The sequence below is a fragment of the Equus przewalskii genome, chromosome 6 (genome assembly GCF_037783145.1).
Source record: "Equus przewalskii isolate Varuska chromosome 6, EquPr2, whole genome shotgun sequence".
Classification (NCBI taxonomy): Eukaryota; Metazoa; Chordata; class Mammalia; order Perissodactyla; family Equidae; genus Equus; species Equus przewalskii.
The window spans coordinates 93324230-93339071 of NC_091836.1; the positions used below are offsets into that span (position 1 = coordinate 93324230).

Consider the following 14842-nt stretch of genomic DNA (forward strand, 5'->3'; position numbering starts at 1 on the left):
TTTTAAACTTCGTCTACTCTCCAGAGTGAATGTTCTACCTCTTTGGAATTTGGGATGGAATTATTAAATAATAAGGTGAAGTATGAAGGCACTGGGTGTTTTATTCCCTCAGAAAAGCCCGCCTTCATCAGAAGCTAAGCAGAGTAGTGCCCGCTTGGGAGCTTTTGATTCCAAGGGAGAAGGTCATCTTTCTTCCTGACAGCACCATCCATTCACCAACTCCCTGCTCAGTAGCTACAAGAAAATGAAACTATTTTTGTTTTGTTTTGATTTAAGTAGAGGTATAACAAAAAAAAAATTAAGTTGAGGAAGTTATAAAAGAAGACGACATAAAATTAGAAATGTCTTAGGTGTATGTGCACTTAGCTTGACTTTTCTCTCCTTTATGGTAGAGTTAATGCAGAAACATCCTTCTAAAGCATCTCTTTTATTTAAGTGTCTTAGATTATTTCACATCTTAGAGTTTGACAGGAATGAATTAATAATCAGTGGTAAGCCAGCTATTCATGATGCTAATTGGAATCCTGACATAGCACCTCTTTGAGAATAATTCTGGCTTATTTGCTTTGTTGTCTCCATCATCTCTTGCTTAGGCACAGAGTACGTAGAATGTGTACTCAAAATGTTAACTCATTCATTCATTCATCCGTTCAACACATGCTTCGTAAGTGACTACTGTGTGCCTGGCGTAGAACTAGGTGCTTGGTATACATAAATGAACAAATGAAAAAACAAAGATCCCTTCCGTCATGGTACTTACATAATAAATAGACCCATTCCTTAGAAGATAATAAGGACATAAGATCATTTCCTATATATTTCTGCAGGAAAAAGAATACAGCAACGTTAAGAAGGATGGGGCAAGGACAGGCAAGTAGTAGCAAGTGAACAAATGATAGAAGCGGAGTGAGTGAGAGGGAGAGTGGGGGAAGAAGAGGTTAGGGAGATGTGAGAGTGAGATTATAAAAGGCTGAGTAGGTCATTGCAAAAACTTTGGCTTTCACTCTGAATGAAATGGGGTTCTGAGAAATGATATGATCTGAGCTACATTTGAAAGGATCACTCTGGCTGCTATGCAATGGATAGACTATTGGAGCAACAATATGAGCAAAGGTTCCATTAGAAAGCACTGTAGGAATCCAGCCAGAGATGATGGTGGCTTCGACCAGGGTGGGAGCTGTGGAGGAGGTGGGGAGTGATCAGATTCTGGCTGTACATACTCTAAGGTAAAACAAATGAGAAACTATCTGGTAGTATGAAACCCAAGTTCTCCTGCTGTGGAGGTTAAACCTTTCCAGATGTCTCCTAACAGGCATACATGTATTAGTCACTCCTTCTTCATGCTGCTTCTGTACTCTGGACCAACGTGCCTAGGCTTCAGGAACTGTGACACTCTGAGGGAGAAAGAGCTCCATTCCTACCAGAATAAGGCCCAGCTCCTGAGAAACTAGTTTTTGTCTCAGAATTTGCCTAATCTTCAATAGAGATCTCCATTTTCAAGCTCACTTGGAACCCCGGGAGGAAGTGCAATCATCATTCATCAGTTGATTTCTCACGGGCTTGGTTATTCAGCCTTAAATTATCTTACACATAGAATGCATGAGTCTCGTATAGACTGATTTTGTCTGAGTCTAGACTCATTTATTTTCAGAGAAGTCTCTCTTCCAGATTCTGGGGAAAGTGAGCATTAGATATGTTTTCTGAAATCTGGAAGGTCTCATTCTTTTTCTCTCTTTGAATAACTGCTGCAAAAGAACCCACATCTCCCCAAGAACAAACAATAACATTCAGGCTTAGGACAATTTAAATATATACAGAGGGAAGAGATAAATCTTCCAAGGAAACTATAGTATATACACATAAAGTTTGATTATAATTTATACCCAGTTTATATTACCAGAAAAAATATTTAACTCTTCAATCATTTGATTCAAGTCACTCTACTTCAGAGTTTCCCAGAAATCGTAGATTGTTACTGGTTTTATACTTGTAAAACTCAAAGTCCTATTATCGAAGGCTTACAATATCAAGGGACAGGCTCCACCAAAGATGAATCAGTTAGCCGTTTACTGAGAAAAAGAAAATACAAAGATTCTAGTGAACATTTGAAATTATCCATTATTTTGGCTATGGTCTGATTGGAGAGGAATGCTCTCAACTGAGAATGCCCAGTTCTGGATAACCTGTTATCCTTGGGCTCTTCCTATGTCCAGTCTCTCATAACACTCACAACAACTTTGTGAGTTAAGATCATTCTCTCCATTTTTCAGGAGAGAAAACAGAGTATCAGAGAGGTTGGGTAATTTTCCCATGGTCATAGAGCTAGTAAATGGTAGAGATCCAGTTTGTACTTAAGTTTTTGTGACTCCAAGCACCATGTTTTTTCTACCATGCCATGTGATTTCTTCTAAGTAGGCAGTCAGGATTGATGAAATTTAAATTGTGCCAGGCAGTGAAAGGCAAGTTGGTGTAGCACTAGTAGCCAACACCACAATTTCAAAAGAAGGATCTTTGTTATCATATTGAATATAAGAACTTTTGCATGAATAAAGCAGGAAAAGCTAGGCATGCACTGCATAACAATGTTTTGGTCCATGACGGACCGCGTGTACAACAGTAGTCCTATAAGATTAGCACCATTAGGTGTGTGTGGGCTATACCATTTAGGTTTGTGTAAGTACACTCTATGATGTTCGCACAAGGACAAAATCACCTAATGATGCATTTCTCAGAACTTATCCCCATCCTTAAGCAATGTGTGTCTATAGTAAAACATGAAATGCTTCTTTCTCTTGCCTCAGATGCTGCAGTCATTTCAATAGGTGAATGCCTATGCCGCTTTATGTTTTAAAAAGGTTTTCTTGTCTTTACCTCTCCTGCACTAAAAGCTTTCAACCAAGTCTGGGACAGTCACTAAAAAGAGCTTGGAGATATCAACATCATAATTGTTCCCCTTTTCATTCATCAATGACAGATTTCCAGCTGAGTTAAAAAATATATTTTTTTAGCAAATAATTGTTTGAATGAATTAGTGCTCATTTTAAAAAAATTGTACACCTTATTTCCTCAAGCATAGTAAATGCGTGTAACCTTGGTCTGAATTCAAAGGCCTGTAGATATTTAAAATATACTATGTGTTCTGTCACTGTCAATTTTTATTTCCATCATTCTTTACCTTTAACGTAAAATAAATATATTCAAAGTAGGAAAGTCCTTTGGAAATTGTACTGATGTAAAAACATATTTTGCTATTTTTTCCATAATGATTTGCAAAATATGAATTTATGAATATAAAAATTGTGCCATTTAATTATAAAACATATATGATTTTAAATTAAACTGATAAATTTCTTCCATACTTTTAAGCTTTTGAGCTTGACACGTTTCTTGACAAGTTCTTTCTAGTTGAAATTTAAATGAACAATGTTAACCAAATGTAGTCCAGCTGTATCTAACCTGGCATATGTGTCTAAATGGAAGCAAACCGCAGTTCTTTTTTACAAATGTTCAGCTCCTGTAATCACATGAACGATCAGCTCTGTGGAATTCATTGCTAGAATGGTCACAAACTTGATCCTTGCTCTCCGGGCCTCAGACAGTGTAGGATCTTCAGAAAATAACTGTATAGGCTTTTTGTCAAAAAGTAGAATATGACCATGAATGATACATAATGCCAAAATAGTCAGTTATTTAAATGGTTACTTATGTTAGACTCCTGGACAAAATCTAAGAAGCTTGATGATCATCTGGTTCAGAAAGACGTCTGATTCTCTTAGTGATATAAGCAAAATATTTGCAACAATAGAATCCAATTCTGGGAATTCTTCAAAATTAGACCATGATAGAAAATTTTGTAAAAAGCTCCTTAGATAATTCTGATGCACACTTGACTGTGCTAAAACACCACTTGTCTATCAAAGATGCGTAATTTCTTATGATCTCCTGATACAAGTATAAGTGGATGGAAAGCTTAGAGTAAGTGTGCAAGTTTGACAGCTCTGTAAGGTCATGGACTTGTATGCCTTATACTCCATTTTTCCCCAGAATTTTCATCGCACCCAGAAAGTAGTAATTTTTAAATAAATTGTGGTAGAAGAATAAGTGAATGAAATAATGAAGGGCTGGTGGCAAGTGTCAGTGTTTTCTACCCCTTCTGAGTAGGAATGAGAGGATCATGATGAAATGTTCACCAAGAATAACTCCGGATTCCTAACTGGCTCATGATTGTTCTGATTGAGGATTCTCATGTTGATAATGGTCAGTATAAGAAAATGCACTAACTCACATAGGTGATTATTTCTTAATACAATGGCATTATTGCATTTTTATTACGGTTTTTCTGTATTAAGAATTTGTTATCCATATTCCTTTTAAAGGAGTGACAATGATTCATGGGTAGGCAAGGGGACAGCGTTCTCTCCTCTCACATCAAATTGTGGCATGCTATCCTCAGCTCTTGTTCTGAATAATGGTGCCTGTCCTGCTATCCTTTGCAGCCAGCTGTTGCAAACCCTGATATCATGTTTATTAAAATTCACATTCCATGGGACACGCTGTGCAAGTATGCAGAGAGGCTGAATATCAGGATGCCTTTCAGGTACTTTCAAATTTTATTTCATTCTATCTCAGTGTATATTAAAATGAGTCTGGTTTTTCCAAAACCTCAGAGCAATAAATTTAACTCTTTCTACAGAAGAAATGTTTTTTCTTCCAAAGGTTACGTTTTTTGAACAGTTTTTTTTTCTTATAATTTTCTTGTCTAATGTGGTAAACTTTCTGGTTCCCTGGACGTTTTATATCATTTCTAGGTGGACTCGCCTACAGAGAGGGAAAAACAGTAGTTTTCAAATGTTAACTTATAGCATAATTCCCAAGATCAATCTCATTTCCTATTTCATATGGATAGATAGAACTCCTGTTGTTTTAGTGGAAGGCAGGAAACGTAAGTGTGTAGCATCGTTGCGTATACAAATATGGTGTTCTTCTCTGTACAATGGTTAGCAAGAATTATTCCTCATGTGCAATTCAACTAGGATGTTTTCTTAGCTCTGTCCTCAGTACCAAAGGATAAATGGTAATGAGAGCCCAGCTCAGTTCAAAGATTTTTTCAGTACTTCCTATAGGCAAGCAAAGATTGAATACACATCAGTTTCCCTATACTGTGTTCTTGTGTTATATGCAGAATGTATCACTTTCCTCCATCATTTCTTAAAGTTAAATTCAATAGTTTTCCTACTATGTGCAAAGATATGAACATTTACATTTATTTGGAGCTCTATACGCTTCATCAGGTACTAAGAAGGTTTAAAGAGGCTCAGAGTAACAGGACATCAAGTAAATGATCCTCTGGATAATGAATATGAATTAACATTAAAAGCTCAATTCAAAAATATGGAGAAATGTCTCCAACCTGATAGTATGGAAGAGGCCAACTTCTTGACTTCTGAAGAATTTTTTCCTATTGATGCTATGTCTTCTTCTAAAAGGAGTTTTTTTGAAATACTTACCTGGGACTTATGACAGGCTGATAATGGGAGAGTACTTGCCATTTGCTTCATCTGATTTCTTCTTGTTTGGTCTGTACATATTCATGATACACAAAATCAGGCAGAATTAAAAGAATGAATAAATTTTAACCTATGAAGTTAGCAAAAATTTTCAAGTAGTAAACTTCAAACCTAATACAGATATGGTAAATAATCACCTTTACTTATGGTGGTAGTCAAACTTCATAAAATATTCTGAAACTCAATTTGAAAATATTTTCTGTGAGCATTAAAGCTTTTCATAGTCTCAAGCTCTCACCTCAAGAAGATAATTGAAAAAAGTATGAAAACATTCCCTGAAGTATTATTTATAATTGCGGAAAATTGAAATAGCTTCTATGTTCAATAGTGGAAGATTTAAGTATATCACAATATACCCTTGTAATGAAATGTAATATTTATAAAATAATGGGTACAAGGATTTCTTAATCATAGGGATATCATAAATAATAAAATTCAAATAAAATGTATATGGGATATGTATTTATTCATACAATGTGATCTCAACAATGTAAAATACATAGGAATAAAATTGCAAGAAAATAGGCTAAAAATGATTGCTTCTGATGGGTGGAATTATGGGTTCCTATTATTTTATTGGTTTACATCCTTATGATATTATCTATTTTTAAAAGTTCTAATTTGACTGCAGGATGTAAACAAGGATGTGAAAGAAATGTGACACCCAAGACAATGACCTACCTTCAGATATCAGGGTGAAATTGCTAAAGAATTTCCAAATGGAGCCTAAGTGATTACCCATGCCTTCACCCTGCCCCTATTCCTGTGATTTCAGCATTGTTTTTAAGAGCTATAGTTGAATTTATGCACAAACTAGTTTCCTTGTAGATCTAAAAGGAGGAAGCCCTTGCAGTCTATCACAAAGTGTACCATCGCAGTGGGTTTCAATGTTCAGGTTCAGTTCAGGTTGAATGAATGTTATGTTAAAATATCTCATCAGAAAGTGAGCATGTCTCACACCTACCTCCTCTGGACTTTGTAGAAAACAGATGTTTGCCAGGAGTCCAGAAGATTGGTTCCCTTTTTGCTATCTAAGGGGGAATTTGGCATCATTTGACTCTTAGATCCTGGCAAAGGTGCTTATTACTAATTTGCATTTATACTTTTTTTTGAAAGTTGAGTTCATACCTTTTTTATTGTTTTTATTTGTACTTCTTCAATTACTACAAAGATTGAACTTTTGTTTATAGGTTTCTAGGCTATTTGTATTTGATATTTTTAGACTATATTGTCCTTTGTCCATTGGAAGGTGTTAGCAGTTTCTTCATTGATTTGTAAGAGCCCATTATCAATCAAAACTATCAATCATGTCATGAGTTATCTATCATCATGGAACAATCAGTTCTCCCAATCTGGTTTCTCTTTTTTTTTTTTTTATTTGAGTTCATAATAGTTTACATCATTGTGAAATTTCAGTTGTACATTCTTTCTTTTTTTTTTTTTTTTTTTTTTTGAGGAAGACTAGCCCTCAGCTAACTACTGCCAATCCTCTTTTTGCTGAGGAAGACTGGCCCTGAGCTAACATCCGTGCCCATCTTCCTCTACTTTATACGTGGGATGCCTACCACAGCATGGCTTTTGCCAAGCGGTGCCATGTCTGCACCCCAGATCCGAACCAGCAAAGCCCCGGCCGCCGAGAAGCGGAACGTGTGAACTTAACCACTGCGCCACTGCGACCCTGTACATTATTTCTTGTCTGTCACCACATAGGCATTCCCCTTCACCGGCTGTGCCCACCCCTCACCCCCTTTCCCCTGGTAACCACTAAACTGTTTTCTTTCTCCATGTGTTTGTTTATATTCCACATATGAATGAAATCATCTGGTGTTTGTCTTTCTCCCTCTGGCTTATTTCGCTTAGCACAATTCCCTCCTGCTTCATCCATGTTGTTGCAAATGAGATGATTTTGTCTGTTTTTATGGTTGAGTAGTATTCCATCGTGTATATATACCACATCATCTTTATCCAATCATGAGTCGATGGGCACTTGCATTGGTTCCATGTCTTGGCTATGGTGACTAGTGCTGCAATGAACATAGGGGTGCATATGTTACTTTAGATTGTGAATTTCAAGTTGTTTGGGTAGATACCCAGTAGTGGGATAGCTGGGTCACATGGCAGTTCTATTTTCAGTTTTTTGAGGAAACTCCATACTATTTTCCATAGTGGCTGCACCAGCTTCATTCCCACCAGCAGTGTATGAGGGTTCCCTTTTCTCCACACCCTCTCCAACATTTGTTATTTTTAACCTTAGTGATTACAGCCATTTTAACAGGCATAAGGTGGTATCTTAATGGAGTTTGGATTTGCATTTCCCTGATGGTTAGTGATATTGAATGTCTTTTCATGTGTTTATTGGCCATCTGTATATCTTCTTTGGAAAAATGTCTGTTCATATCCTCTGCCCATTTTTTGGTCATGCTCTTTGTTTTTTTTGTTGTTCAGTTGTGTGAGTTCCTTATACATTATGGAGATTAACCCTTTATCAGATACATGATTTGCAAATGTTTTCTCACAATTGGTGGGTTGTCTTTTGGTTTTGAGCCTAGTTTCTTTTGCCTTGCAGAAGCTCTTTAGTCTGATGAACCCCCACTTTTTTATTTTTTCTTTTGTTTCCCTTGTCTGAGAAGATATGGTATTCGAAAAGATCCTTTTAAGTTCAACATCAAAGAGTGTACTACCTATATTATCTTCCAGGAGTTTTAGGGTTTCAGGACTTATCTTCAAGTCTTTGATCCATTTTGAGTTTATTTTTGTGTATGGAGTGAGATAATGGTCTACTTTCATTCTTTTACATGTGGCTGTCCAGTTTCCCCAATACCATTTATTGAAGAGACTACCTTTGCTCCATTGTATGTTCTTGGCACCTTTTTCAAATATTAGCTGCCATATATGTCCAGTTTTATTTCTGGGCTCTCAATTCTGTTCCATTGATCTGTGTGTCTGTTTTTGTACCAGTACCATACTGTTTCGATCACTATGGCTTTGCAGTACCTTTTGAAGTCAGGGATTGTGAGGCCTCCAGCTTTGTTCTTTTTTCTCAGGATTGCTTTAGCAATTCAGGGTCTTTGGTTGCCCCCTATGAATTTTAGGGTTCTTTGCTGTATTTTCATGAAGAATTTCACTGAGGTTCTGATTGGGATTGCGTTGAATCTGTAGATTGCTTTAGATAGTATGGACGTTTTAACTATGTTTATTGTTCCAATCCATGTGTATGGAATCTCTTTCAATCTCTTTATGTCATTATCTATTTCTTTCAATAATGTCTTGTAGTTTTCATTGTATAAGTCCTTCACCTCCTGAGTTAAATTTATTCCTACGTACTTTATTCTTTTTGTTGCAATTGTAAATGGAATTGTATTCTTGAGTTCTTTTTCTGTAAGTTCATTATTAGAGTACAGAAATGCAACTGATATTTGTAAGTTGATTTTGTACCCTGCAACTTTACTGTAGTTGTTAATTATTTCTAATAATTTTCTGATGGATTCTTTAGGGTTTTCTATATATAAGATCATGTCGTCTGCAAACAAAGTTTCACTTCTTTACTCCCTATTTGGATTCTTTTTATTCCTTTCTCTTGCCTAATTTCCCTGGCCAAAACCTCCAGTAGTATGTTGAATAAGAGTGGTGATAGTGGGCATCTTTGTCTGGTTCCTCTTCTCAGAGGGATGGCGATCAGCTTTTCCCCATTGAGTATGATGTTGGCTGTGGGCTTGTCATATATGGCCTTTATTATGTTGAGGTAATTTCCTTCTATCTCCGTTTTCTTAAGAACTTTTATCATAAATGACTGTTGGATCTTGTCAAATGCTTTCTCTGCATCTATTGAGATGATCATGTGGTTTTTATTCCTCATTTTGTTATTGTGGTGTATCACATTGATTGATTTGTGGATGCTGACACATCCCTGTGTCCCTGGTATAAATCCCACTTGATCATGATGTATCTTCTTTTAGGTTTGTTAATAGATCTTTTTGATCTACTGCTGTGTTTGGGTTGCCAACATTTTATTGAGGACTTTTGCATCTATGTTCATCAGCAATATTGGCCTACAGTTTTCCTTTTTTTATTGTCCTTGTCAGGCTTTGGTATCAGAGTGATGTTGGCCTCGTAGAATGTGTTAGGAAGTGTTCCATCTTACCTAGTTTTTTGGAATAGCTTCAGAAGGATAGATATTAAGTCCTCTCTGAAAGTTTGGTAGAATTTCCCAGGGAAGCCATCTGGTCCTGAGCTTTTATTCTTTGGGATACTTTTGATTACTGTTTCAATCTCTTTCCTTGTGATTGGTCTATTCAGATTATCTGTCTTTTATTGATTCAGCTTTGAGAGTTTGTAAGAGTCTAAGAATTTATCCATTTCCTCTAGATTGTCCATTTTGTTGGCGTATAGTTTTTCTTATAATCCATTGTAATTCTGTGGTATCTGTTGTTATTTCTCCTCTTTCATTTCTAATTTTATTTATCTGAGCTTTCTTTCTTTTTTTCTTTGTAAGTCTGGCTAGAGGTTTGTCAATTTTATTTATCTTCTCAAAGAATGAGCTCTTTGTTTCATTGATCCTTTCTACTGCCTTTTTTGTTTCAATAGCATTTATTTCTGCTCTGATTTTTATTATTGTTCTCCTTCTGCTGACTTTGGGCTTTGTTTGTTCTTCTTTTTCTAATTCAGTTAGGTGTAGTTTGAGACTGCTTATTTGGGATGTCTTATTTGTTAAGGTGAGCCTGTATTGTGATGAATTTCCCTCTTAATGTGGCTTTTGCTGCGTCCCATATGAGTTAGTATGGTATGTTATCATTTTCATTTGTCTCCAGATATTTTTTTATTTATCCTTTAATTTCTTTAATGATCCATTGCTTCTTCAATAGCATGTTGTTTAGTCTCCATATCTTTGTCCCTTTCTCAGCTTTTTTCTTGTAATTAATTTCTAACTTTATAGCATTGCGATCAGAAAAGATGCTTTTTATTATTTCAATCTTCATAAATTTATTGAGGTTTGCCTTATTTCCTAACATATTGTCTATCCTTGAGAGTGTTCTGTGCGCACTTGAGACGAATGTGTATTCTGCTATTTTTGGATGGAGTGTTCCTTATATGTGTATTAAGTCCAACTGGGTAGCTTTTCATTAATTCCACTGTTTCCTTGTTGATTTTCTGTCTAGATGATCTATCCATTTATGTGAGTGTTGAGGTCTCCTACTATTTTTTTGTTATTGTTAATATCTTCTTTTAGGTTTGTTAATACTTGCTTTATGTACTTTGGTGCTCCTGTGTTGGGTGCATAAATATTTTAAGCGTTATTTCTTCTTGATGGAATGTCCCTTTGATCATTATATACTGCCCCTCTTTGTCTCTCTTTACATGTCTTATCTTGAAGTCTACTTTGTCTGATATAAGTATTGCAACACCTGCTTTCTTTTGTTTGCCATTAGCTTGGAGTATCGTCTTCCATCCCTTCACTCTGAGCCTGCGTTTGTCATTAGAGTTGAGATGTGTTTCCTGGAGGCAGCATATTGTTGGGTCTTGTTCTTTAATCCATCCCGCTACTCTGTATCTTTTTACTAGAGAATTCAATCCATTAACATTTAGGGTGATTATTGATTATGAGGGCTTAATGCTGTCATTTTATCACTCGTATTCCGGTTCTCCTGCATTTCCTTTGTTTCTCATCCTGTGTATTTTGGTCAACCAATCAAATTATGTAGTTTTTTTATGTTGTGTTTCTTTGTTTTCTCCTTATTTATTATTTGTGTCTCTGTTCTGCTTTTTTTGTTTAGCAGTTACCATGAGGTTTGTATTCAAAATCTTGTGGATAAGATAGTCTGTTTTCTGATGGCCTCTTATTTCCTTACACTAAACCAATTCAGTACCTTTCCTCTTCCCCTCATAGTTGTTTTTCTCACATCTTATTCCATCTTGTGTTGTGAGTTTGTGGTTAAAATAACAAGATTATCTTTGTTTTTGGTGTTTTCCTTTCCTTTGTCTTTAATGAAATTCTTGAGTATTTGCTATCCTGCTCTGATTCTGGCTACCTATTTATCTCCTTACTCCATGCTTTGTAACCCATTTCTCCCATTTTTTTTTTTTTCAAGTATGAGGGCCTTCTTGAGGATTTCTTGTAAAGGGTGTGAGGTCTTGTGGCTACAAACTCCATTAGCTTATGTTTTTCTGGGATTGATTTTATTTCTTCATCATATGTGAAGGATATTTGTGCTGGATAGAGTATTCTTGGCTGAAAGGTTTTGTCCTTCAAAAATTTGAATATGTCATTCCAGTCTCTCCTAGTCTGTAGGGTTTCCACAGAGAAATACATTGAAAGCCTGATAGGGGCTCTTTTGTAGGTTATCTTTTTCTGCCTTGCTGCCCTTAGTATTCTTTGTCATTCACTTTTGCCAGTTTCACTACTATATGCCTTGCAGTAGGTCTTTTTATATTGATATATTTGGGAGATCTGATACACTCTTTCACATGGATTTCCATCTCCTTCTCTAGGTCTGGAAAGTTTTCTGCTATTATTTCTTTGAACAAGCTTTCTGCTCCATTCTCCTTCTCTTCTCCTTCTTGGATACCAATAATTCTTATGTAGCATTTCTTAATTGAGTCGGATATTTGTTGAAGACTTTCTTCATTTCTTATTAATCTTAGTTCTCTCTCCTCCACTATCTGGAGCATCACAACATGTCTATCTTCAATTATGCCAATATGCTCCTCTATGATGTCTGCTCGAGCGTTCAGGGAATCAACATTTTGTTTTATATCTTCCATTGAGTCTTTAATCTCTAATATTTCTAATGGATTCTTCTTTATAGTTTCTATCTCTTTTGAAAAGTAGCTCCTGAACTCATTAAATTGTTGCTCTACATTCTCTTTTACCTCATTGAGTTCTCTGATGATAGCTATTTTGAATTCTTTGTCATTTAGATTACATATTTTTGTATCCTCAGGACTGATTTCTGGGTACTTGTCATTTTCTCTCTGGTCTGGAGATCTAATATAATGTTTGTTATTGCTAGAGGGAGTGGCTCTCTTTTTTTGAATCCTGGTGTTATTTGGTCACAGTTACCACCTATCACCACTGGATTGGGCTCAAGAGCCATGTATTCTGAGCCCTCTGCCTTGAGTGGAGATTCCAGACACTGGAGCTGGCTGCTGGGCAGGTTAGGGAAGGGGCACTCTCTCTTGCATGCTCTATGGGTTTTCTCCCTCTGCTCTCACTATCTGCTCTCCTGGGGTGTTGGCTTGATGAAGTCACCCCTTGTAGAGGTCTTCTCTCTGGCTGCAAGGGCCCTCAGGATCCTTGGTGTTCCCACAAATGAATGTCCCCTCCCCTGTTCCTTCCCTCTGGGAGGCCTCCCACTGTCCTGGATCACAGTCTTTATAGGAGGGAGTGAAGTTTTTCTTACCCCGTTGCACCTCCTCCAAGGGGGCTCCAGTCTCTCTGCTCTCCATCTTAATGGCTGCATGGGTCTGTCCAACGTTTTTATGTTGTGTTTGTATGTCCTCTGTTGAAGTATGAATGTCTTTATCATCGTATGTTGGAGAGGAGACATTACTGGGAAAGCTCAGCTCACTCCACCATGATGCTGATGTCACTCCCACAGTTATACTTTTATTTGGTGTAAAAGTAAATGTCAGTTAACACATTTGCTTTACCCATTTATCTGGAATTCATAATTTCTAAGATAGTTTTTCTGTCTTCATCAGCTGCCTTCAAAGTATGCTCATTCTGCTGTAGTCTGTGGGGGAAAAGTCTTATAAAGACAATTGCAACACAATTTTGGTGTCATACTTTTCATATAGGTCTTTCCACCGTCTTGCTTGTATTTAACTAGCTTTAAACATTGAAGGTCTGTTAGAGCACATTGGTCCCCTTTCTCTCATTTCCCTAGCTCTTGACTTTTCAGGTAAGTTTTAAGGAACTCTAATTGAAAGAATAATCAGTGTTCTCACATGTATTCTCATTTTTATAAAAAATCTGTACCAAATTTAATTCCATTGTTTCTTTTCCTTAGAAGTTCATTAAAAACAATTCCCTTGCAAGATTGTGAGTGTCCTTAGTTTGTATAAATTAGAGCTTAGATCTCCAAGCTGTGTACCATATCGTCCGTCCATCCATGGGGAGGTTTTGAAGAAGATATTCTCTTTGAAGGTTTTGCTCTTTATAAATGATATTCATTTTTTATTTCCTGGTAAGATTACATTTAGCCAGTTCTGGTGGTCTTGTGGCTAAGATTCAGGGCTCTCACTGCCCTGGTCCGAGTTCATGACACCACCATCTCTTGGTTGTCATTCTGTAGCAGCTGTGTGTTATTGTGATGCTGAAAACTATACCACCAGTATTTCAAAAACAAGCAGAATCACCCATGGTGGACACATTATGGAAACTTTTGGAAAATGCCATTGAAATTCTATAAATATTAGAAAGTATACAGCTTTTTCCAAAGTGTGTCAGAGGAATACTAGTTTCAGAGGATCTTAAGAGAAAAATATCCTGTGACTAAAAATGTTTCTGAATTTCTGAGTTAAACATGTTTATTTACTGTAGGAATTTTTAGGGAAATGGTTCTTAGTCTTAAAGTGCATCAGAGTCACCTGGGAAACTTAGTAAAATTGAAGATTTCTGGAACCTACACTCAGAGATTCTGGCATAATACATCTAGGATAGGATTGGGTATATACGTTTTTAACAAGCATCCCAATTGACTCTGTTACAGATAGTAAAGAAATATTGTCTTAGAAATTTTAATATTTTAATAACTTTACAATTTTTTATAAATTTCAAGAGGTAGTTATACAGAGCAGCTTTTCACTGATTTCCATCTGATGATGAAATTTTTTTTTTATCTTAATTTGATAGTGTTCTTTGGGAAAACTGTTTGAGAAATGCTGGAACACAGAATTCTTTTGGAACATCTTTCCAGATCAGTTTAAATAATAGATGTAGTATTAACTAACTCAGTAACTTACTTCTCATTTATTTATAAGGTACACCTGAAATTTGGGATAGCAGCTCATAAAAAGAGAATGCTATTCAAGCATAAACTAAGTGGCAAAGTGTTTTCATAATGGCCAATTCAGTTTCCAATTGTCAGCTGTTACCAGATTTAAAAAGATAAATACTGTCTTAAAATTAAAATATACAAGACTAGCAAAGAACTTAAATAGGAAAAGTACATAGCTCTTTAGGACAAGATTTTTTTAAAGATTTATGTATAAAAATATTTACTCATGCTCAGCTATTCCATGTGTTTATTCGGGGTTGAAATCTACATGTTACATTT

General features: G+C 36.1%; 1 protein-coding gene across 10 annotated transcripts in view; it reads left to right on the plus strand.

Moving 5' to 3' along the window:
* ANO3 (anoctamin 3) overlaps nucleotides 1–14842 on the plus strand; it is a 452178-nt gene that overhangs the window by 328774 nt on the left and 108562 nt on the right. For all 10 annotated transcript variants that reach the window (XR_011541296.1, XM_070624550.1, XM_070624551.1 and 7 more), the window contains one exon: nucleotides 4497–4597. Coding sequence is in view for 9 of the 10 variants with exons in the window: in XM_070624550.1 (XP_070480651.1) it covers nucleotides 4497–4597 (101 nt within the window). In the remaining variant the exon portion in view is untranslated. The remainder of the gene's footprint in view (nucleotides 1–4496; nucleotides 4598–14842) is intronic.